This window comes from Plecotus auritus (genome assembly GCF_963455305.1).
Source record: "Plecotus auritus genome assembly, chromosome: 2".
Taxonomy (NCBI): Eukaryota; Metazoa; Chordata; class Mammalia; order Chiroptera; family Vespertilionidae; genus Plecotus; species Plecotus auritus.
Genome location: NC_137771.1, coordinates 156,537,744 through 156,557,649, shown reverse-complemented (window position 1 = coordinate 156,557,649; position 19,906 = coordinate 156,537,744). Strand labels below are relative to the sequence as shown.

The window sequence follows — 19,906 nt, the reverse complement described above, 5'->3', positions numbered from 1 at the left end:
TCAAAGAATCAGATCACAAACGAAAGAAATGGAGGGAAACAAACGACTGGATATAGAATTCAAAACCACAGTTATAAGGCTTTTTAAGAATATCCTAGAAAAGGCCGATAAATATAATGAGACCCTCGAAGATATGATAAAGGACCAACTAGAAATTAAACATACACTGACTGAAATAAAAAATATTATACAGAGACCCAAAAACAGACAATACAAAGAAGCAAAAAACACTCAACCGAAAAAGCAAAAAGCAAAAAAAAAAAATCCAAAAAGTTGAAGATAATGTAAGAAGACTCTGGGACAACTTCAAGCGTACCAACATCAGAATTATGGGGGTGCCAGAAGAAGAGAGAGAGCAAGATACTGAAAACCTATTGGAAGAAATAATGACTGAAAACTTCCCCCACCTGGTGAAAGAAATAGACTTACAAGTCCAGGAAGCCCACAGAACCCCAAACAAACGGAATCCAAAGAGGACCACACCAAGACACATCATAATTAAAATGCCAAGAGCAAAAGACAAAGAGAGAATATTAAAAGCAGCAAGAGAAAAACAGTTAATTACCTACAAGGGAGCACCCATATGATTGTCAGCTGATTTCTCAACAGAAACTATGCAGGCCAGACGGGAGTGGCAAGAAATTTTCAATGTGATGAATAGCAAGAACCTACAACCAAGATTACTCTACCCAGCAAAGCTATCATTCAGAATTGAAGGGCAGATAAAGAGCTTCACAGATAAGAAAAAGCTGAAGGAGTTCATCACCACCAAACCAGTATTATATGAAATGCTGAAAGGTATTCTTAAAGAAGAGGAAGAAGAAAAAAGTAAAGAGAAAAATTATGAACAACAAATACATATATATCAACAAGTGAACCTAAAAATCAAGTGAATTAAAAACCTGAGGAACAGAATAATCTGGTGAATATAATAGAATCAGGGGCATAGAAAGGGAGTGGACTGATAATTCTCAGGGGGAAAGGGGTATGGGGGGTTCATGAAGAGACTGGACAAAAATCATACACCTATGGATGAGGACAGTGGGGGGGAGGTAAGGGCAGAAGGTGGGGTGGGAACTGGGTGGAGGGGAGCTATGGGGGGAAAAAGGAGAAATAATTGTAATAATCTGAATAAAGATTTATTAAAAAAAAAAAGAAGAAGAAGAAGAAGAGGCTCAGATTCTATTAGTTTGAAGGAACAGAAAATACATTCCAGAAAACAAGACAATGATGGAAGACTCTTTGTTTACTAGTACTATCTATGCAGGTCTCTCAAGAAGGAAGTATAAGGAATCATTAAAATGGGGAATATGGGCTGGAAGAGGTCTAGAAAGAAAAATCTTGGTTGAAAGGTTGTGGATCTGGGGAGTAAAGGTATTGTGCTCAGGAAATAATTGAGGTTATTTGTAGTTAGAAAGGTGAACTTTTTGACCTGGAAGAATATGTCAAAAGAGTGAGAATGCTTTTTGGTTTATGGAATAGATTATAGAACTAATCACATGAATCATTTTCTCTGAAAGAAACATGTATGTAAGAAAAAAATATATAATTGGCTTTTACAAAATGAAGATATCAAATAAACTAGTTGCACTTTGTAATAACAATGAACTGCTGTGTCTTAACAAATGCATATGGAGAGCTAAAACTGATAAGAGTTTGCTTTTTATTTTATATTTATTTATTTATTTATTTATTTTATTGTTGTTTGTTTTTGTTTCAATTTTTTCCCCATTTTTTTTTATTGATTAAGGTATTACATGTACGCATATTAGAGGCTGTTATATCATCTCATCAAGAGACAACTGGGTTCTTCCCAGAAGGACCAAAGAAAAGATGATAAAATTGTACTGTTGGACAAAGACAGCTCAGTGCACCAGAGGACAAGGAAGAGAAAGTAATAAAGATGCACAAGGTTGATATTTGCAGAAGTGTAAAAAAATTTTGCCAGTATTTGACAGAGGAGAAAGAAGTGCTTCATTCACACATAAAAGGGAAGTTAGTACCACAGAGGAGAATGTCTCTACATTTATACAAGCCTAATAAAATATGATTATTTTTATTTTTATTGTTATAAAAACATCAGTGTTGGTAGAAATAGAAATGTTCAATTAAGTATATCAGAATAGTGTTGACTATATGCCAACATTATATATTTGAGGATAACCATGTATCTATACATATAAAAGCCTAAGCATTGAACAACTGAATGACCAGAACAAGTCACTATGACGTGAACTGACCACCAGGGGGCACATGCTCAATGCAGGATCTTCCCCCTGATGGTCAGTGCACTCCCACAGTGGGAGCACTGCTCAGCTGACCAACCCCTCCCAGCAGCCCACCAGCCCAACGGCAGCCACTCACTCCCGCAATAGTCCTGCATGTCTAATCTTTGGAGAACAGGCCAGGCATCGATGAACCAGCACCTCTGGCACAATCCCAACAGCGAGGCCGTCCTCCTGGAAGTCAGCCTTAGGCACCACGGCAGCTTCCCTTACCTAGACGCTTCACAAGGAAGAAACAATATAAAAGCAGCTGCCAGGTGGCTCCCGACAATCCGCACGAATGTCAATGGGACAGATCCGGATCCCGGGCCAGCAAGAGCGTCCCACCGCCTGACTAAAGGGCCAATCGTGTCCCAGCATCCCCCCCCTCCCCGAGGACCCTATCCATGCACGAATTCGTACACTGGGCCTCTAGTATGTCTATAAAAAGCAAGCACATCATTAGTACCTGATCTAATGCAGGGGTGGGCAAACTTTTTGACTCGAGGGCCACAATGGGTTCTTAAACTGGACCGGAGGGCCGGAACAAAAGCATGGATGGAGTGTTTGTGTGAACTAATATAAATTCAAAGTAAAGGAGCGGAGGGGAGAGCAAGAGAACCCATCGCTCTTTCGGCTCTGTGGGCTGGATAGAACAGCCAAACGGGCCGGATCTGGCCCATGGGCCGTAGTTTGCCCATGGCTGATCTAATGAATATTGACACCAAAGATAAAGATCACAACTCACCAAGATACAAACAGAAAAACTTAAGGAACATCCTATCTAATAAAAGAGTAATATGGAAATTAACCATCACTCTGCTACACTCACAAACCACACCCACCAGCCAATCAGGAGCAAGTATGAAAATTAACCCAACCAAGATGCCTGTGGCCATGGAGCAAACAGGAGGCTTGGGTTGCCCCCGGTGATGGAGGAAGCCAAGCTTTCTGCACACCCTCGAGAGCCCAGGCCTCCACTCAAGGCTATAAAGTTTCAATTATAGAAGATACATAAATCCCAACAGAAATGGCTGTGGCCATGGAGCAAGCAGGAGTCTTGGCTCCACTCAAGGCTACAAAGTTTCAGTTATAGAAGATAAATAAATACCAGATACCAGGGCCTCCACTTGGGTCGCTGGGGGGTGTGGCCGGCCTGCAAACCACCACAGGCCCCTTGCCCAGGCTGCCCCACGCACCAAGGGAACCCCCACCCTGATCCAGGACACCCTTCAGGGCAAACCAGCTGGCCCCCACCAGTGCACCAGGCCTCTATCCTATCTAATAAAAGAGTAATATGCAAATTGACCATCACTCCAACACACAAGATGGCCACCCCCATGTGGTCAAAGATGGTTGCCCCCATGTGGACACAAGATGGCCGCCACAAGATGGCTAGCAGGGGAGGGCAGTTGGGAGGGACCAGGCCTGCAGGGGAGGAGAGTTAGGGGCAATCAGGCTGGCAGGGGAGCAGTTAGGCATCAATCAGGCTGGCAGGGGAGTGGTTAGGGGGTGATCAGGCTGGCAGGCAGAAGCAGTTAGGGGCAATCAGGAAGGCAGGCAGGTGAGCAGTTGGGAGACAGCAGTCCTGAATTGTGAGCGGGATGTCTGACTGCCCATTTAGGCCCGATCCCAATAGGGGTCCCAGAGGGGTCCCAGATTGGAGAAGGTGCAGTCTGGGCTGAGGGACACACCCCCGTGCACGAAATTCGTGCACCGGGCCTCTAGTACTATATGTGAAAATCCCAATTAGACTGCAAATTATTTGCAAAAGAATTACTAACATCAAATCTGTTCATTCAAAAAAATACATAACAACTCCAAAGTATTCTACACATAATTACTATTGCAGTTAACAAATCAAAGTTAGAAGATTAATCAAAAGAGAAATATAGGAATAATGCTAAGAAAATAAAAAATGAAGAGCTATAAGCTCCATGAGGGCAAGAACTATTTTCTTTTTTTATTTTTATTTTATTTTTTTTTTATTTTTTTATTTTTTTTTAAATAAATCTTTATTCAGATTATTACAATTATTTCTCCTTTTTCCCCCCATAGCTCCCCTCCACCCCTTTCCCACCCCACCTTCTGCCCTTACCTCCCCCCCACTGTCCTCATCCATAGGTGTATGATTTTTGTCCATTCTCTTCATGAACCCCCCATACCCCTTTCCCCCTGAGAATTATCAGTCCACTCCCTTTCTATGCCCCTGATTCTATTATATTCACCAGATTATTCTGTTCCTCAGGTTTTTAATTCACTTGATTTTTAGGTTCGCTTGTTGATAGATATGTATTTGTTGTTCATAATTTTTCTCTTTACTTTTTTCTTCTTCCTCTTCTTTAAGAATACCTTTCAGCATTTCATATAATACTGGTTTGGTGGTGATGAACTCCTTCAGCTTTTTCTTATCTGTGAAGCTCTTTATCTGCCCTTCAATTCTGAATGATAGCTTTGCTGGGTAGAGTAATCTTGGTTGTAGGTTCTTGCTATTCATCACATTGAAAATTTCTTGCCACTCCCATCTGGCCTGCATAGTTTCTGTTGAGAAGTCAGCTGACAGTCGTATGGGTGCTCCCTTGTAGGTAATTAACTGTTTTTCTCTTGCTGCTTTTAATATTCTCTCTTTGTCTTTTGCTCTTGGCATTTTAATTATGATGTGTCTTGGTGTGGTCCTCTTTGGATTCCTTTTGTTTGGGGTTCTGTGGGCTTCCTGGACTTGTAAGTCTATTTCTTTCACCAGGTGGGGGAAGTTTTCGGTCATTATTTCTTCCAATAGGTTTTCAGTATCTTGCTCTCTCTCTTCTTCTGGCACCCCCATAATTCTGATGTTGGTACGCTTGAAGTTGTCCCAGAGTCTTCTTACATTATCTTCAACTTTTTGGATTTTTTTTTTTGCTTTTTGCTTTTTCGGTTGAGTGTTTTTTGCTTCTTTGTATTTCATTTCTTTGACTTGATTCTTGTGTTCCTCTATTCTGTTTTGGGGTCTCTGTATAATATTTTTTATTTCAGTCAGTGTATGTTTAATTTCTAGTTGGTCCTTTTTCATATCTTCGAGGGTCTCGTTATATTTATCGGCCTTTTCTAGGATATTCTTAAAAAGTCTTATAACGGTGGTTTTGAATTCTATATCCAGTCGTTTGTTTTCCTCCATTTCTTTCGTTTGTGATCTGATTCTTTGACCCCGCATTTTCACTGATTTCCTGAGTTGGTAAGGTAGATATTTGTGCTAGGTTTCCAATATGGCCCAGTGGGTCTGCTTCCCCAGTTAACCTGAGGTGGACACTCTTGGTGCACCCCTTTGTGGACTGTGTGTACAGCCTTGTTGTAATTAAGTCTTGATTGTTGTTGGTATCACTGGGAAGAATTGACCTCTGGGTCAGTTGGCTGTAAGGATCAGCTGTGTCTATGCTGGGAGAAGCCCGGTGCTGGAGACAGCCCTATAGGATTAGACTTGCCAAATTGCAATAGCCTCTGTGCTCAGCTTGGATGGGGTGGAGCCTCAGTCTTGGCTTCCTGTCAGCCCCGCCCCTGCACGCACATGCGCTTTCAGTCCTCCGCCTTCCCCAGCTCGAGTCTCCGCCTGAGAGTCCAGACTCCCCCCACAAGAGCGTGGGTCCCCAGGGGCTCGTCTGGAACCGGGGTTCACTGCAGTCAGAACTGGGGCACAGTGCCGTCAGGAGCCTCTGACTCCCCTCCACCAGGGAAAGCCCGCGGCAACCTCCGCAGCCCTTGTGCGCTCTGGCGCGGGCGCGCTTTCAGTCCTCCGCCTTCCCCGGCTCCCGAGTCTCCGCCCGAGAGTCCAGACTCCCCCCACAAGAGCGTGGGTCCCCAGGGGCTCGCCTGGAACCGGGGTTCACTGCAGTCAGAACTGGGGCTCAGTGAAGTCAGGATCCTCTGACTTCCTTCCACTAGGGAAAGCCTATGGCAACCTCCGCAGCCTTTGTGCGCACTGGCCCGCGTGCGCCTTCAGACTTCTGCCTTTCCCAGCTCGAGTCTCCGCCCGAGAGTCCAGACTCCCCCCGTAATAGCGTGGGTCCCCAGGGGTTCGCCCGGAACTGGGGTTCAGTGCAGTCAGAACTGGGGTTCAGTGCGGTCGGAGGCTTCCTTCCCCCTTCCGCCAGAGGAAGTCAGCCAGGTTCTCACCCGCCCTTCCTCTCTGCGCGCACAAAGCCCCTTTGCCGTACCTCCAATTCTCTGTGAGCTTTTCTCCTTCCTTCTAGTTGTAGAATTTTCACTCAGCCTGCTTTCCTGTGGTTCTGGATGGTGTCCGTTCTGTCTTTTAGTTGTAGTTTTGAAATTGTTGTGCGAGGCAGCAGTTTAGGTGTTTACCTATGCCGCCATCTTGGTTTCTCCTCTATTTTCTTTTTTTAAAAAGTATAGTTTATTGATCTTTAGAGAAAGAGAAACATTGATGTGATGTGAGAGCACAACATAGATACACTTCCTCCTGCACTCCCCCTACTAAGAATGGAGCCCACAACCTGGGCATGTGCCCTGACCAGGAATCAAACCAACAATCATCAGATGAAGGCCAACCAACTGAGCCACACTTGCCAGGGCAAGAACTATTTTCATTTTATATTCTTTGGTATTTCCTGTGCTCTCACACTTCATGGCACATAGTAGATACTCTAGAAATAGTTGCAAAAAGGATGACTGATAAGAAGAAGATGTCATATGAAAAGTAAAGGAAGAAATAAAGAAGAAACAAGCATAATATTCAATGCTATCTGTGGGAAGAAAAGTCTTTTTAATAGAAAACTACTTTGGAAATTAACATACATATGCATATGTATTGCAAACTTCATAAAATATAAACACAGATTGATTAGCAGGAATCAATTATCAATGGAGAGTGCAAATGGGGGGCCAGAGAGAGGTTAAAGGGAGATTCTTTCATTTCATTACACCTTTCAGCAGTGTTTGAATTTTTTACCATGAGCATGTATTATAATTCAACAAGTTAGTTTTATTTTTATATTATGCACAATAGCATCCAGGAAGGGGAACTTGATGAGAATTCTCCTCAAAGACAGAAAGTTGAAGTTCAACATTCAATATTATTAAAGAATGAAAAGAGAGAAGACAGCGAAACAAGTCAGGATAAATGAGCATGGAATTCCATAACCTTTACCATAACCTTTACCACAGCCCATTCCACCATGAGCTGCTTAGAAGTCATTCCTGACATGATTGAGGAAGATTTATGGATGCTGTTCACACAACATTAAGTGCTGAAAGTTTAACACAGCACCAAATAGGGACAAGGGAGACTGAAGTGGCTCATAAAAATAAACAGTGAAAGTCAAAAGAGACAAAAGGAAGCCAAAGGGGAAATAAACGAGGGTGATTATTGAGCAGCCCCTTAGGGTAAAAGAAAACAGGGACAGGACGTGAAGGAAGACATTGAGCCACAAAAGATGTGCCCTAGCTGGTTTGGCTCAGTAGATAGAGTGCTGGCCTGCAGACTGAAGGGTCCCTGGTTGGATTCCAGTCAAGGGCACATGCCCAGGTTGTGGGTTTGATCCCCAGTGGGGGCCATGCAGGAGGCAGCCAATCAATAATTCTCTCTCCTCATTGATGTTTCTATCTCTCTCTCCCTTCCTGTCTGAAATCAATAAAAATATATATATATTTTTAAAAAGATGTGTTTTAGACTGGAACATTCTGGAAAGCCACGAAGGTCACAGTGAAGCAAACTGGGAAACTGAGAACCACCAGGAGATCAGAGGAAACTGAGTTTCCTCATATAAGGGAAGAAACAGCTGTACTTAAAACTCTGCTATGATTGTATTTTGAGTTTTAAGTGCAAAGAACATTATATATATATAGATTGCAAAAATAGGACTAAAGAAAAAGTCATGGGTAGCTGTCCTATCACCAGTAAAAGTGCTGAACTTGGTACTGAGTGATGGAAGAGCATCTGAAACACTGACCAGCTGTGGAGAGATATCTGAAGGGATCAAGAAGTACAAACTGGTCATTACAAAACAGTCCCGGGGATGTAAAGGACAGCACAGGGAATCCAGTCAATAATATTGTAACAACTATGTATGGTGTCAGGTGGGCATTGGAAATATTAAGGGGACCACTGTGTAAAGTATATGATTGTCTAACCACTAAGCTGTACACCTGAAACAAATACAAAATAATATTGAATATAAACTGTAATTGAAAAATAAAATTAAGAGAGAAAAAAGAGTATAATTATATCACAATAAAAATATTAAAAAAATAATTCCTTTTTCTCTTTTTTACATCAGTAACCTGCATTGCTTTTTTAAAAAAATATAAATATATTATTGATTTTTTTACAGAGAGGAAGGGAGAGGGATAGAGAGTTAGAAACATCGATGAGAGAAAAACATCGATCAGCTGCCTCCTGCACACCTCCCACTGGGGATGTGCCTGCAACCAAGGTACATGCCCCTGACCGGAATTGAACCTGGGATCTTTCAGTTCACAGGCCGACGCTCTATCCACGGAGCCAAACAGGTCAGGGCCCTGCATTGCTTTTTAATCAACTTGGTGACTATACACCAGCCCTGCAGACATGCTTCTTTCACAGCCAGCAGAGAAGTGTGACAACTGGGTGGTCAAAAATCTACTTCAGCTCCCTTATCTCCACTCCCACTCCCTTTTGCTCATTTGAAAAATCTCTTGGGCTGAGAATTTAGCAGCTGTGAATTTCCTTTGCAAAGGACAGTTATTCTTTTGTTGTTTGTGGTTCCCCCGGCCCATCTTTTCACCCATGTGATACTCCCCACCCACACACTTTTTTATTTTCAGTTTTCTCTACTTCATGTTGGTTTATTCCACACTTGTACATTTCCTGTGAGACATAGGGAATTCTGTTCCCACCCACTGTTAACTGGGGTTTTGCACAGACTTCTTTGGCATAAGGAAAACATATGGAGCAAAGATTAGATTTCCCTCTAGAAAATGTATTGTAGTATTTTACCAGTGAAAGAAAAATGTATATTATGAGAATGTGATGATTCATGCTTATTTATATTTGAATCACTATGGTATTTTTATTTTTAAAATGTTTGTATTGATTTTATAGAGAGAGGAAGGGGGAGGGAGACAGAGATAGAAACATTGATGAGAGGGAATGATTGGAATGGCTGCCTCCTGCATGCCCCCTATGGGCATCGAGCCCACAACAAGGACATGTGCTCTAATCAGGAATCAAACCGGTGACCTCTTAGTGCATGGGACAATGCTCAAACAACTGAGTCACACTGGCTGGGCACCATGGTTGTGTTTTAGATATTTGTCCTTATCATTAAAAAGTACAGGTACAATGTAACACCTGATTTCAGTCTCTGCTGACTTTCTGTCCCAAGTGCACATCCTCTAGTTACTGTCTTTGTACTTGTCTTTGGCTGGCCTTCCACTCAGCCAAAACTCTATTGGGTACAATCGCTTTGAAATAATAAATTGCATCTGTACTCCTTCATTTGAATCTGCTTATAATTATAATACAAACTAATGGCCCGGTGCACGAAATTTGTGCATGGTGGCGGGGGGGGCAGCATGCACCCTCTCTAATTGTGGACCCCTTGGGGGGTGTCTGACTGCCAGCTTGGTTGCCCCCAACTGCCCTCCCCTGCTGGTCTGATCTCGCCCCCAATGGCCCTCACCTGCCAGCCTGATCGCCCCTAACTGCCTCTGCCTGCCTGGTCACTCCCAACTGCCCTCCCCTGCTGGCCAATTTGGTTCTAATTGGTTGGTTTCTATGCCAGTCAGCGTCTCCAGGCCTGATCAGAGAGGTGGGGCTGATCAGCAGCCCCCACAGAGGCCCAGAAAGAAACAGAGGCATGCTGCTGGTGACGCCTGGAGAGAAAAAGAGAGGCAATGGCTGATCAACAGCTGCCATGGAGGCTGTGGATCAGACCCTGCCTCTATCTTCGGGCCTTTCTCCAGGCCTGATCCTCAGCCCCCTTGGCAGTCAGTGCTGGGTTGAAAACAGCCTTGCAAACAACTATTTCCTCCAGATCTTAGAAATCTTCAATCTCTATGCTTTTATTACTTTGTAAATCTTCAAGATTAATGGCTAAGTAATCAATACTGTGTAAAGATGTGAATGCATATGTGTTCATGGGCGCTTTATCTTTTATTTTCAACCCAAAATAAAAATGGAGTGCATTCATCATCTTTATTTTCACTACCAATCCTGCCATTGAATGCTTTTCTGTGTAAGAATGTTCAAAGAATTTAGTCTGGTTGAGGTAAAAACATATCAAAAGAAGTATATCAATAATACCAGTGACTATATTGTATATGCCAGTGAGTAGTATGGACAAAGCCTCTTATTGTTTGTTTATTATTTTCTAGGAGAATTGACTTTAGAGGAATTTATCAGTGGTACAGAAAAAGATCAGGATCTTCTGGAGATCGTTTCTGAGAGCTTCGACTTCTCCAATGTACTGAAAATTATCTGTAATGGGAAGAAGGCAGACACAGGAGGAGGCTTCCTTCAAACCATCTAAGAAGGCTTGTCAATGGAAGGCCAACGACGGAGTGCCTTTCCCAGATCTCAATTAAGAAGAAATGAAATTCCCCCCAGGTACATGTTATTGATTTCAGGATTTTATTATAATTGGTGTCAGTTTATGAATACATCACTCATCTTAAGTCCCATGGAGACTTCCATAAAGATCCTAGACAGAAGCATTGCTATTTTTCTGCTTAGACATTAGTATTCTCTGAGCAGATCAGAATACGACAATGAAACTGAAGAGCTGTCTCCATATCTATCAGTTCAAAATAGAGCTTGCATGTATGTTTCCTTGCACAACTAAAATAACCTGCATCTGAAGTAGAACTGGATGATCCAGGCAGTGTCTCTACAGTTTCGCATTCTTCTTAGATTGAACATGCATTTGGCAAACGTGTTTACTGTCTCTTGGCTCTTGTTGCATCTGTATATTACAAATAACTATGTCCTGATTTATTGAGAAACTTCCTTTCTGCCCTTCTTTCTCATTCCTGACCCCAAATGATGTCTTGAATCAGTACTAATGTTCTGTTCCAATGGCAAAGTCTTAAGCTATGTAGAAAAAGGAGAAAATTTCAGGCTGGGCACTGAGAATGTTTCTGTCTGATTTGCTATAAATCTGGGTCCAGTTGTGCATGAAAATGCAATGCATCATCTGTAATTATTATGCCAGTTGCAGGTTTGATCAGAACAGCAGACAGCCAAGCTATGCAACAAGAACTTGACATTTTAAATGGTCCTGACATTATAGTTCTGACATTTTATTTTTTATATCCTTTCTAAAAAAAAAAAAAGGAAATGATGAATGGGATTTCTTGATGGGTTAGGACTTTTTAAGTTTGGGGTTCTATTATGTCATAGGCCCATTAGTACATCTTTCAATGCAAGGCTTTCTTTTGGAAACATGGTGGAGGTTGAAGAGCATTCGTGAGCTGTCTTTATGTAAAAAGCTTCCTAATTATGCTTTTATATTCAAATTTGGGTTAAAACACACAATTGAAACTATAAAGACAGAGTTTACTGTCCCTGTCTCCCTCACAGTTACAGATGTGGATAAAAGTATTGCATATACAAAGGTGTAGATGAGGCATACGTGGCAGTAAAAATAAACTAAATGGAGGTAAAAAAAAAGTTACAGATAAATATATAGATGAAGATAAAGATGACAGTAGTATAGACGGTGGTAGAAATATTCTAGGCGTTTCCAAAAGATTTTGAGGAGATTCACAAAGAAGTACACACTATAATACAAAATATGTTACAACAAAATGATCACAGCCCTGGCCGGTGTGGCTCAGTTGGTTGGAACGTTGTCCCATGCACTGGAGAGTCACAGGTTCAATTCCTGATCAGGGAACATACCAGGTTGTGGGTTCCATCCCTGGTTGGGGATCATATGGGAGGCAACCCAGGGACATTTCTTTCTCACATCAATGTGTGTGTGTGTCTCTCTCCCTCCTTTTCCCTTCCTCTCCCTCTAAAATCAATAAAAACATATCCTTGGTGAGGATTTTAAAAATAATAAAATGATCACAAATAATATGAGAAAGATCATTGCCACTCTAATAACACAAAGTTCTACTCACTTGCCAAAAGTGAAAAGAAAAACACCTTTACAGTCTTGCCCTGGCAACAACCCCATTCTGGCAGTGATAGTTTATTTTAGGCCTCCCTCCTCCCCTGCCCCATTCCTCTGAGGCACCTAGTGTCCTTTCCACAGGGTCCCAGCTCCCCCTTCCAAGCTTCTATGTTCTAATAACCCAAACCTCTTCCCGTTGTTCCGCCCACCTAGGGTGGGAGCTGCTTCCTGCCATTTCTGTGTTCCTTCAGTGTCCTCCCCTTGCTTTTGTAGTCCTCCAATGTCCTTTTAACTAATTCCTTGCACTATTTTTTTTTCCTTTAAAATAACTAAAGTGGTTTTTGTTTTTCTGAGTGGAGCCTGGCTAATACTGGACCTTGACTGATTGAAGGGTCAACTCTATTTAGGGTGAGGAACCACCCACTCCTTTCCTTACATGCATTGAGTACTACTCTAGAACTGTGCCAAGTGGGCTTGCTGAATCCAAATAGCCCAGTGACCTGGTTCACTTTATGTCTGGTAGCCGAGACTCAGTAATTTTGTTTCCCCAAAATTAATGCCCGGTAATACCCCTCTAGCATCCTCTTTGGGCTGAACCTAGCTAACAGGAAAAAAGCTGGCAAAGAAGCCATTGGGTCAATATGATCCCAGCCTAGCTTCGCAAAGCGGAATACGGAAAGATGGGTTTGGAGTGAGAGTTTATATCCTAATTACTAGTACAGTTAGGATAGGTCAGGTGAGTCACATAGACACCTTAAGGACACCTCACCACCCCTAGGTCCCATATTACCAGCATCTTAGCTCTGCTTTACCCCAGACCCCACCTCCCACCTTATGCTTTGAACCCTGTAGTTCTCATCTGGCTTCCCCAGGCTCCTGCTGCCCTGTTGCCTCTTCCCTGGATCCTCCTCTTCCCATTACTCACTTTGGGATCATGACTGCTTTCTTTAGTTTACCTAGGTTTGGTTTAGTTTTTCCCTGGATGCTGCCTCTTAGATTTCTAAGCTCTGTCCCATGTACTGTACCCCACCCACTCCATGTCGACCTCCTCTGAAGTTGACCCTAGTGCTCATGAATCCTTCCCTTTCCAAAGGATAGCCTTGTCTTACCTGGAAGAAAGGCAGGCAGGCCCACAAAGCACACCCTTGTCAACTTCTTAGGAACATTGGTTGTTAGGTACAAAGAGTGTAAAGATACTAGTTGTTTGTTATAAGAAACCCGATAATAAAATAATATTTAGTCTATAGTTTTGCTGAGGGTGGTGATAAGAAGATGAGTCTGAAATTTAGTTTCAAAATAATTTGGATTAATTCATGGTTAAAAAAAGAGGCTGGAAAACAGAACCACACTGTTTCCCTCAAGTCTCCAGCTCTTAAGGTCATATCTCCCTGAAGTCAAGTTTCTTCTCCATGCTTTCCTCTGCAACTTGGCATCATGAGTCCAGTTCAAGGAAACAGTCCTAGTCTGCATATGAAGTGATGTTCATAATAAACATGGTCTTTATTTAAGGAAATTTATTTTTCCTTCACATGATAACCTTTAAGTAAAGCCTGCTGCCCAATGATTTTTTAAAAATGCATTTTTTTTTTTATTTAATCAGAACTCCATGTGTTTTGCCTTAATGGTTTTAGAGCAATATTTCAAGTAAGGAATTCCAGGACAAGTAGAGTCTAGTGTGTGAAGAACCTCAAAAGCTTTAATTAATTTCTGAGACTGTCATTCTCATTTACCAAAGGGCAGTGGCCCAACAAGAATTATAACCATCTAGAGAGAACCTAGATGCTGTAACATTATTTTCCCCTCCTGCTACAATTCCTTAATGCTTTGAAGGAAAAACACTAATTTAAAAAAGAAAGATGAAAAGGAAAATATTAAAGGGTCTAATAATTTTTACCTTATAAAAGTGAAAATGACTAAAATCATATTACTCGAATCGCTTTGTTAGAGTTAAAGATGTTCTAGGAAGATGGCCTGATTCTTTGGTCCAACATATAAAGAAAGAAAAGAAGAAAAAAAAGATGAAATATGCTAATGGCAGCTGGTCCAGGATGAGAACAGGTTCTAATCCATATTGTTCATCTTTTTCCTCAAGTCAGTGGCAGGTGTTCAGCTGCTCCTTCAATTAAGTGTTGGTTCTTTCTGGCCCAGACAAAGAACATTCCACCTAGCAACCTAACATATAACTGCTGTTTAAAGGAGAACACTAGACTGTGGGAGCAGAGAAATGGTTTTAGAGGGGCAAATATTTCCCTTATTTTTCTTTCCAAAATATGTTGCATAATATGATGAGAAAATAAATCAGAGATATGATTCGTTTGAAATTAACTATATGGTGGAGAAACAATGAAGAGGCCTACAGGAAGAGTTAGTCCATTAAAGAAACTAGATAAGTGCCTGCTTGCTCCGCTCCCACTACCCTGCCCCCTGCTTATATTAGAATATCCTTCAAAAATAAAAATGAAATACAGAAAAATCTTGACATTTGAAACTAAGCTAGGGTTTTGCTGAAGAAATCTAACTCATTAAAATTGTGTGGACAGAGAATAGCTTTTTTTTTTTTCAATATTCCAAGTGTGTTTCTGAAGACAGCTGTAGGTATGCAAACTGGGACATTCAAATTAAACCCAGGGAATACAAAGTTTTATCAGATGCATGACAATATTGAGATAATTATTTAGGGATACAGAACTGCTTGGTGGAAAAAGCACTGAACTATATCCATATCTGAATTCTTGTGACCTTGGACAAGCCACTTTACCTCTCTGAGTTTTGGTCCCTTCAGCTCTCAAGGGAGAGGAAAAATCACTTCGGTTCCTTCACAATGCAGGGAGTGACAACTCAGTACCACAAAAAAGTTATTTGCTTAAAAACAAAATTTAAGAAAAATTGTATGTGATGCAAATTGTAGGAAGTCCATATTTTTAAAGACTTTTATGGCCAGTGGGTTTCAGGTTGCTACCTATCGGCTCTATGTCTTCCATTGTTATTTTTGTACCCACCTCTCATTGTGAGTTGCTCTTCATCATGTACAGAATGGTAGGTTAGTGATAAGTGGTCTAAGACCAGGCATAGAAACCACAGCTGTTCAAATGGATCCTTCCCTATTGTTGCCCTGAAGAAGGCCAGAATCCAACCACACTCTATCTTCTATCATTGACCTTTTAAATTCCGTAGAACCATGGAGTCCTACATACTTTATTTGTAAGATATTGGAAAAGGTCATGGATTTGCATGCATGCAGACTAATTTAAATCGTGCCTCCAAAATTTACTATTACCCTTGATGAGTCATTTTACCTCAATTAGTCTGAATTTCCACACCCATGAAATGAGATTTAAATTACTTCATAGAGTAAGAACAGTATGGAGATTCCTAAAAAAATTTAAAATAGAACTACCATATGACCCAACAATTCCACTTCTGGGTAATTATCTGAAAAAAAGCAAAAAACATTAATTTGAAGAGATATATGCATTTCTGTAAATTGCACCATGGTTTACAATAACCAAGATATGGAAGTAACCTAAGTGCCCATCAATATACGATTGGATAAAATAGTGCCTGGCACATTATATATTTTTCTTCTAATTAGAATTTTTAAGACCTCAGATATATGAAGCTAAAGTTACTTCTTAGACAATAGTTCCCATTCTGCCCTAGACAAAGGCTACATACTTGTCCCAGACACTTTAATATCTTGGGTCTCAAGCCACATTTAATTGGCCCTTCTAATGAGGTCTGAGAATACAATCCTATCTAATAAAGAGGGAATACGCTAATTGACCATCAGGTCCTCACAAAGATGGCAGCTCCCACAGCCAAAAAGGAGGGAATATACTAATTGACTGCCACGCCCTCAATGGTGGCAGTGCCCACAGCCACAAGATGGCGACACCCAGTCCCCTCAGCCCCGCTGGGGTGGCAGATGCTCAGCACTGCCAGGCCCGCCCCCAGGCAGGTCTGGCCGCTCCGCACATCTGCCTCTGGAGTCCCCCAGTCCCCTTAGCCCCCAGGCACCCAGGGCCAGCCCGAGGTACAGGCAAGCCTCAGATGGTGGCTGCCCAGCTGCCCAGGGCTGCCCAAGCTCAGGTAACCAGGGCCGGCCAAGGCTTGCCTTGCCAGCAGTGGCAGCAGCAGAGGTGTGATGGCGGCATCACTTTCCCCTGATCGCCGGGTTACCTCCTGCCCCTGAGGGCTCCCAGACTGTGAGAGGGGGCAGGCCAGGCTGAGGGACCCCCGCCTCCAGTGCATGAATTTTCATGCACCAGGCCTCGAGTCATCTATAAATTATTATCTCTGAATGGGCAAAACTTTTAAAATGCCAACAGGGAACAGGCCCTCAAACTGTCAGTTATACAGACCTTTAAGATTTTTTCATGCTCTTAAAAAGGCAATGAGTCCTCACTGATTTTCAGCAAAAGTCTTATCATTAGACTGCACCCTTGGTCTCTGCTCCAGCACATATGTTCACACTTTCTGATAATAAATTTTATGTCTTAATGAGGACATTAAGAAATGTAATATCAACATTAATAGCAATCCATTAAGATAATTTAAATATTATGATCATAATTTAATGTATATTATTTAGATCAATATATGTAAGAATATTAATTAAAAATATATCCAGAACTCGACCCCTTTCTTTACCCAGTTACAACCTCCCACACTACCAGCCTACTTTTGGCTGCCATTATCTGTCACCTGGATTATAGCAAACTCCTAACTAATCTCCCTGCTTCTTTTATTTCATATACCCTTTCTTTTGTCACAAAAATAATGATGGGGAAATAATTTTTTTATTATCCTTCAAATTAGTTTCCATGGGAGCGCATAAATTCCAACTGATGCTGCCATTTAAAAAATGCATTTGAAATTGGCTTTTAAACAGTTTCTTAATCACAAAAGAGAATCATAATGTTACCATTATATTATCATCATAGCTGGCTCATGGTTCTGTTTTTGTTTTATTTATTTTCTTACCAAAATGATATGTATCTGTATTCTGGTTACCTGACTTGACTACAAATGACTTCTGACTCTTTTTAGAATTCAAAATATATTCTTAAAAAATAGAATAATATGCCACTGTTGAGAGCAAAATTGTTCTCAAAATATGATTTTTAAATACTTAAAAAATTAATACTATAAAAAATTGTAAAAATATGAACTATAGGATCAAAAATTAAAAGACAAATAAAAAGTTGATTTCATTTGTACAAGTGTAACAACAAACACATCAAAATATAAAAGTTCAGAAAATTTTATAAGAAAAACACTAAGACTCCAAAGATTGTGAAATTATCAGGATAAAAAATTTACAAAGGAGAAAATACAAGTGATAATTGATTAGCAGACACAAAGGAAAGTTTTCAAGATCATAGTTAATGGGAAAAAAACACACACATCACAAATTAAAACAAAACAGAAACAATTCCATATGTAATGTTTAAAGTTTCTTTTAAAAATCAATCATAAGATGGTAATATTAGGTATAATTGGGTAACAGATATAAGGGAATTCTTTGTACCATTTTTGCAGCTTTTCTGTAATTCTAAAATTAGTTCATTGACCTATTTGTCTATTCCTGCGTCAATTGCAAACTCTTAATCCCTGTAGTGTTATAATAAATTTTGATAACTGGCACCTACTTTTTTTTTTTTTTTTTGCAATTAATTATCTCAGCTATTCTTGACCCTTGGTTTTCAATAGAAAATGTAAAATCAACTTGTCAGTTTCCACAAAATCTCTGCTGGCATTTTCCATTAGAATTACATTGAATTCATAGGCTGGTTTGGGGAGGATTAACAGTGAGAGATAAGAACTGTAACAACAACATGCCGTGTGTACCTTCTTCTGTTCATGCTCCTTGAGCTCATCTCCCACGCCCTGTATCCTGGATAAAGCTGGGCCGGATCAGAGCTTATCGCCCCTGAGGTGCTATCTGGTCTTATGGGTGTACAGCTTATTTTTCCACTTTGAGTATTTCTGATACAATTTTAATCAGGTATGGAAAATAAAGCTTGCCTTCCTGTCTCCTAAACTAAGCTCCATTTTAGCAGGTGTCTGTGTTATGGTTTAGAATAAATTGATGACTCTTCTTATACCAGGAGGATGCTATTCTAACGTAATAGTCAACAGCAGAAACCTAGCTGATAATAGCTTTAAGTAGAAAAGGGAGTTCTACTCACATAACAAACATTCAGACAGCTGGATAAAGGGCTCAAAGGATGTTATCAGATCTCTGGATCTCTCACGTCTGCTTGTCTCTATAAGTTGGCTTCATTCTCTTCTTTGTCCTTTCTGAGGCTGGGATAGATGAACACAAATGAATCTAACCTAAATTATTCTTATAATTATCCATGCCAAAGAGTGTCTCCCACCCCTCCCCCTCTCTCTGACCTCAAGCACCCATATAGCAAATGGAAGACTGTCTTTAGTCATTGCCTACATTAATCACCTTGGCCAGGGGAATGCAGGCTTGGCTAGCTGTGTGTGCACAAGTGTGCATGCGCACCCGCGCGCACACACACATACACACACACACACACACACACACACACCCTCTTTGACTTGGTGTATATTGAGGGGTAGGCAGTGGAGAGAACTGTTGTCAGTCAGCCTCACCTGAATCTTGAGAATGAGTTCCCCACAGCACAGAGGAGTTGTGTTTCCAGAAGAAGGGAAGGAAAGCTCAATAGACCAGAATAGCATATATCACTGAAGTTATATAAGTACTTGGCCTCATCTCACACCACCTGTTGTAGTCTTTCATCACCTCTTCTTTAAAGAGCTAAGTAAGGCAAAAACACCATTTATTAAATTGTAAAAACAAAAACTTGCAGAGTCTATGTAAATTTTAATCATTGTCTTAAAAATAAGAAAGAATTAAACATGGTCTAAAAATATTGTATAAATCTTTGCCTATTTAGGCGTTTAATCTGTAAGTGTTCAGATGAAATGTTTCCATTGCTGGTGCAAACCCCCAGACTTCAGAACTTTCCCACTACTGACTGAATGTACAAATAACCACTGCTTCAGGCATTGGGCAAACTCAGGTCCCTTCCCCACTTCCCTGGCCACAACTGCAGATTAGAATCTCAGTTCTAATGGAACTTTTAATCTCAGTTCTTTGGAAGCTTTTAAAAATTCCTATGCCCAGGTGGTAACCCAGACAAGGGGAATCAAAATCTCTGGGATTAGAACCTTGCCTACTGAGCATGTCTTTCTCTACTCTCTCCTACCTCTTTGTAGCTCTTTATGTTTCCTTTTCTTCTTTAATTGGGATGCCTGCTTCTATCAAGCACTAGGATGAAATAGATGGATAAATGTGTCCAAATTTGTTCTTTAGAGGGATTATGGTTGTTACTTCTCTCTCCCCAATCCCATAGGATTGTATTCATTTTTTTCCGTCCTCTAAAGCAAATAATAACAATAATTTTTATCCAGCCTTTTCCCTCTGTTTGAGAAAGATAAACAAATGTGTGGTTTGCTCATACATCAAAGTCCTATTAGAATATCTCCTGTTCACTAGAGAATTATGCCACATTTTTCACA

At 40.9% G+C, this 19,906-nt stretch overlaps 1 protein-coding gene across 1 annotated transcript in view; it reads left to right on the top strand.

Moving 5' to 3' along the window:
* GUCA1C (guanylate cyclase activator 1C) overlaps positions 1–10,827 on the top strand; it is a gene marked incomplete at both ends in the record, with an annotated part of 42,120 nt that extends 31,293 nt beyond the window's left edge. Inside the window, 2 exon segments of the mRNA XM_080654677.1 lie at positions 10,608–10,739; positions 10,742–10,827. Coding sequence (XP_080510803.1) covers positions 10,608–10,739; positions 10,742–10,827 — 218 coding nt within the window.
* Positions 10,828–19,906: the final 9,079 nt, after the last annotated feature.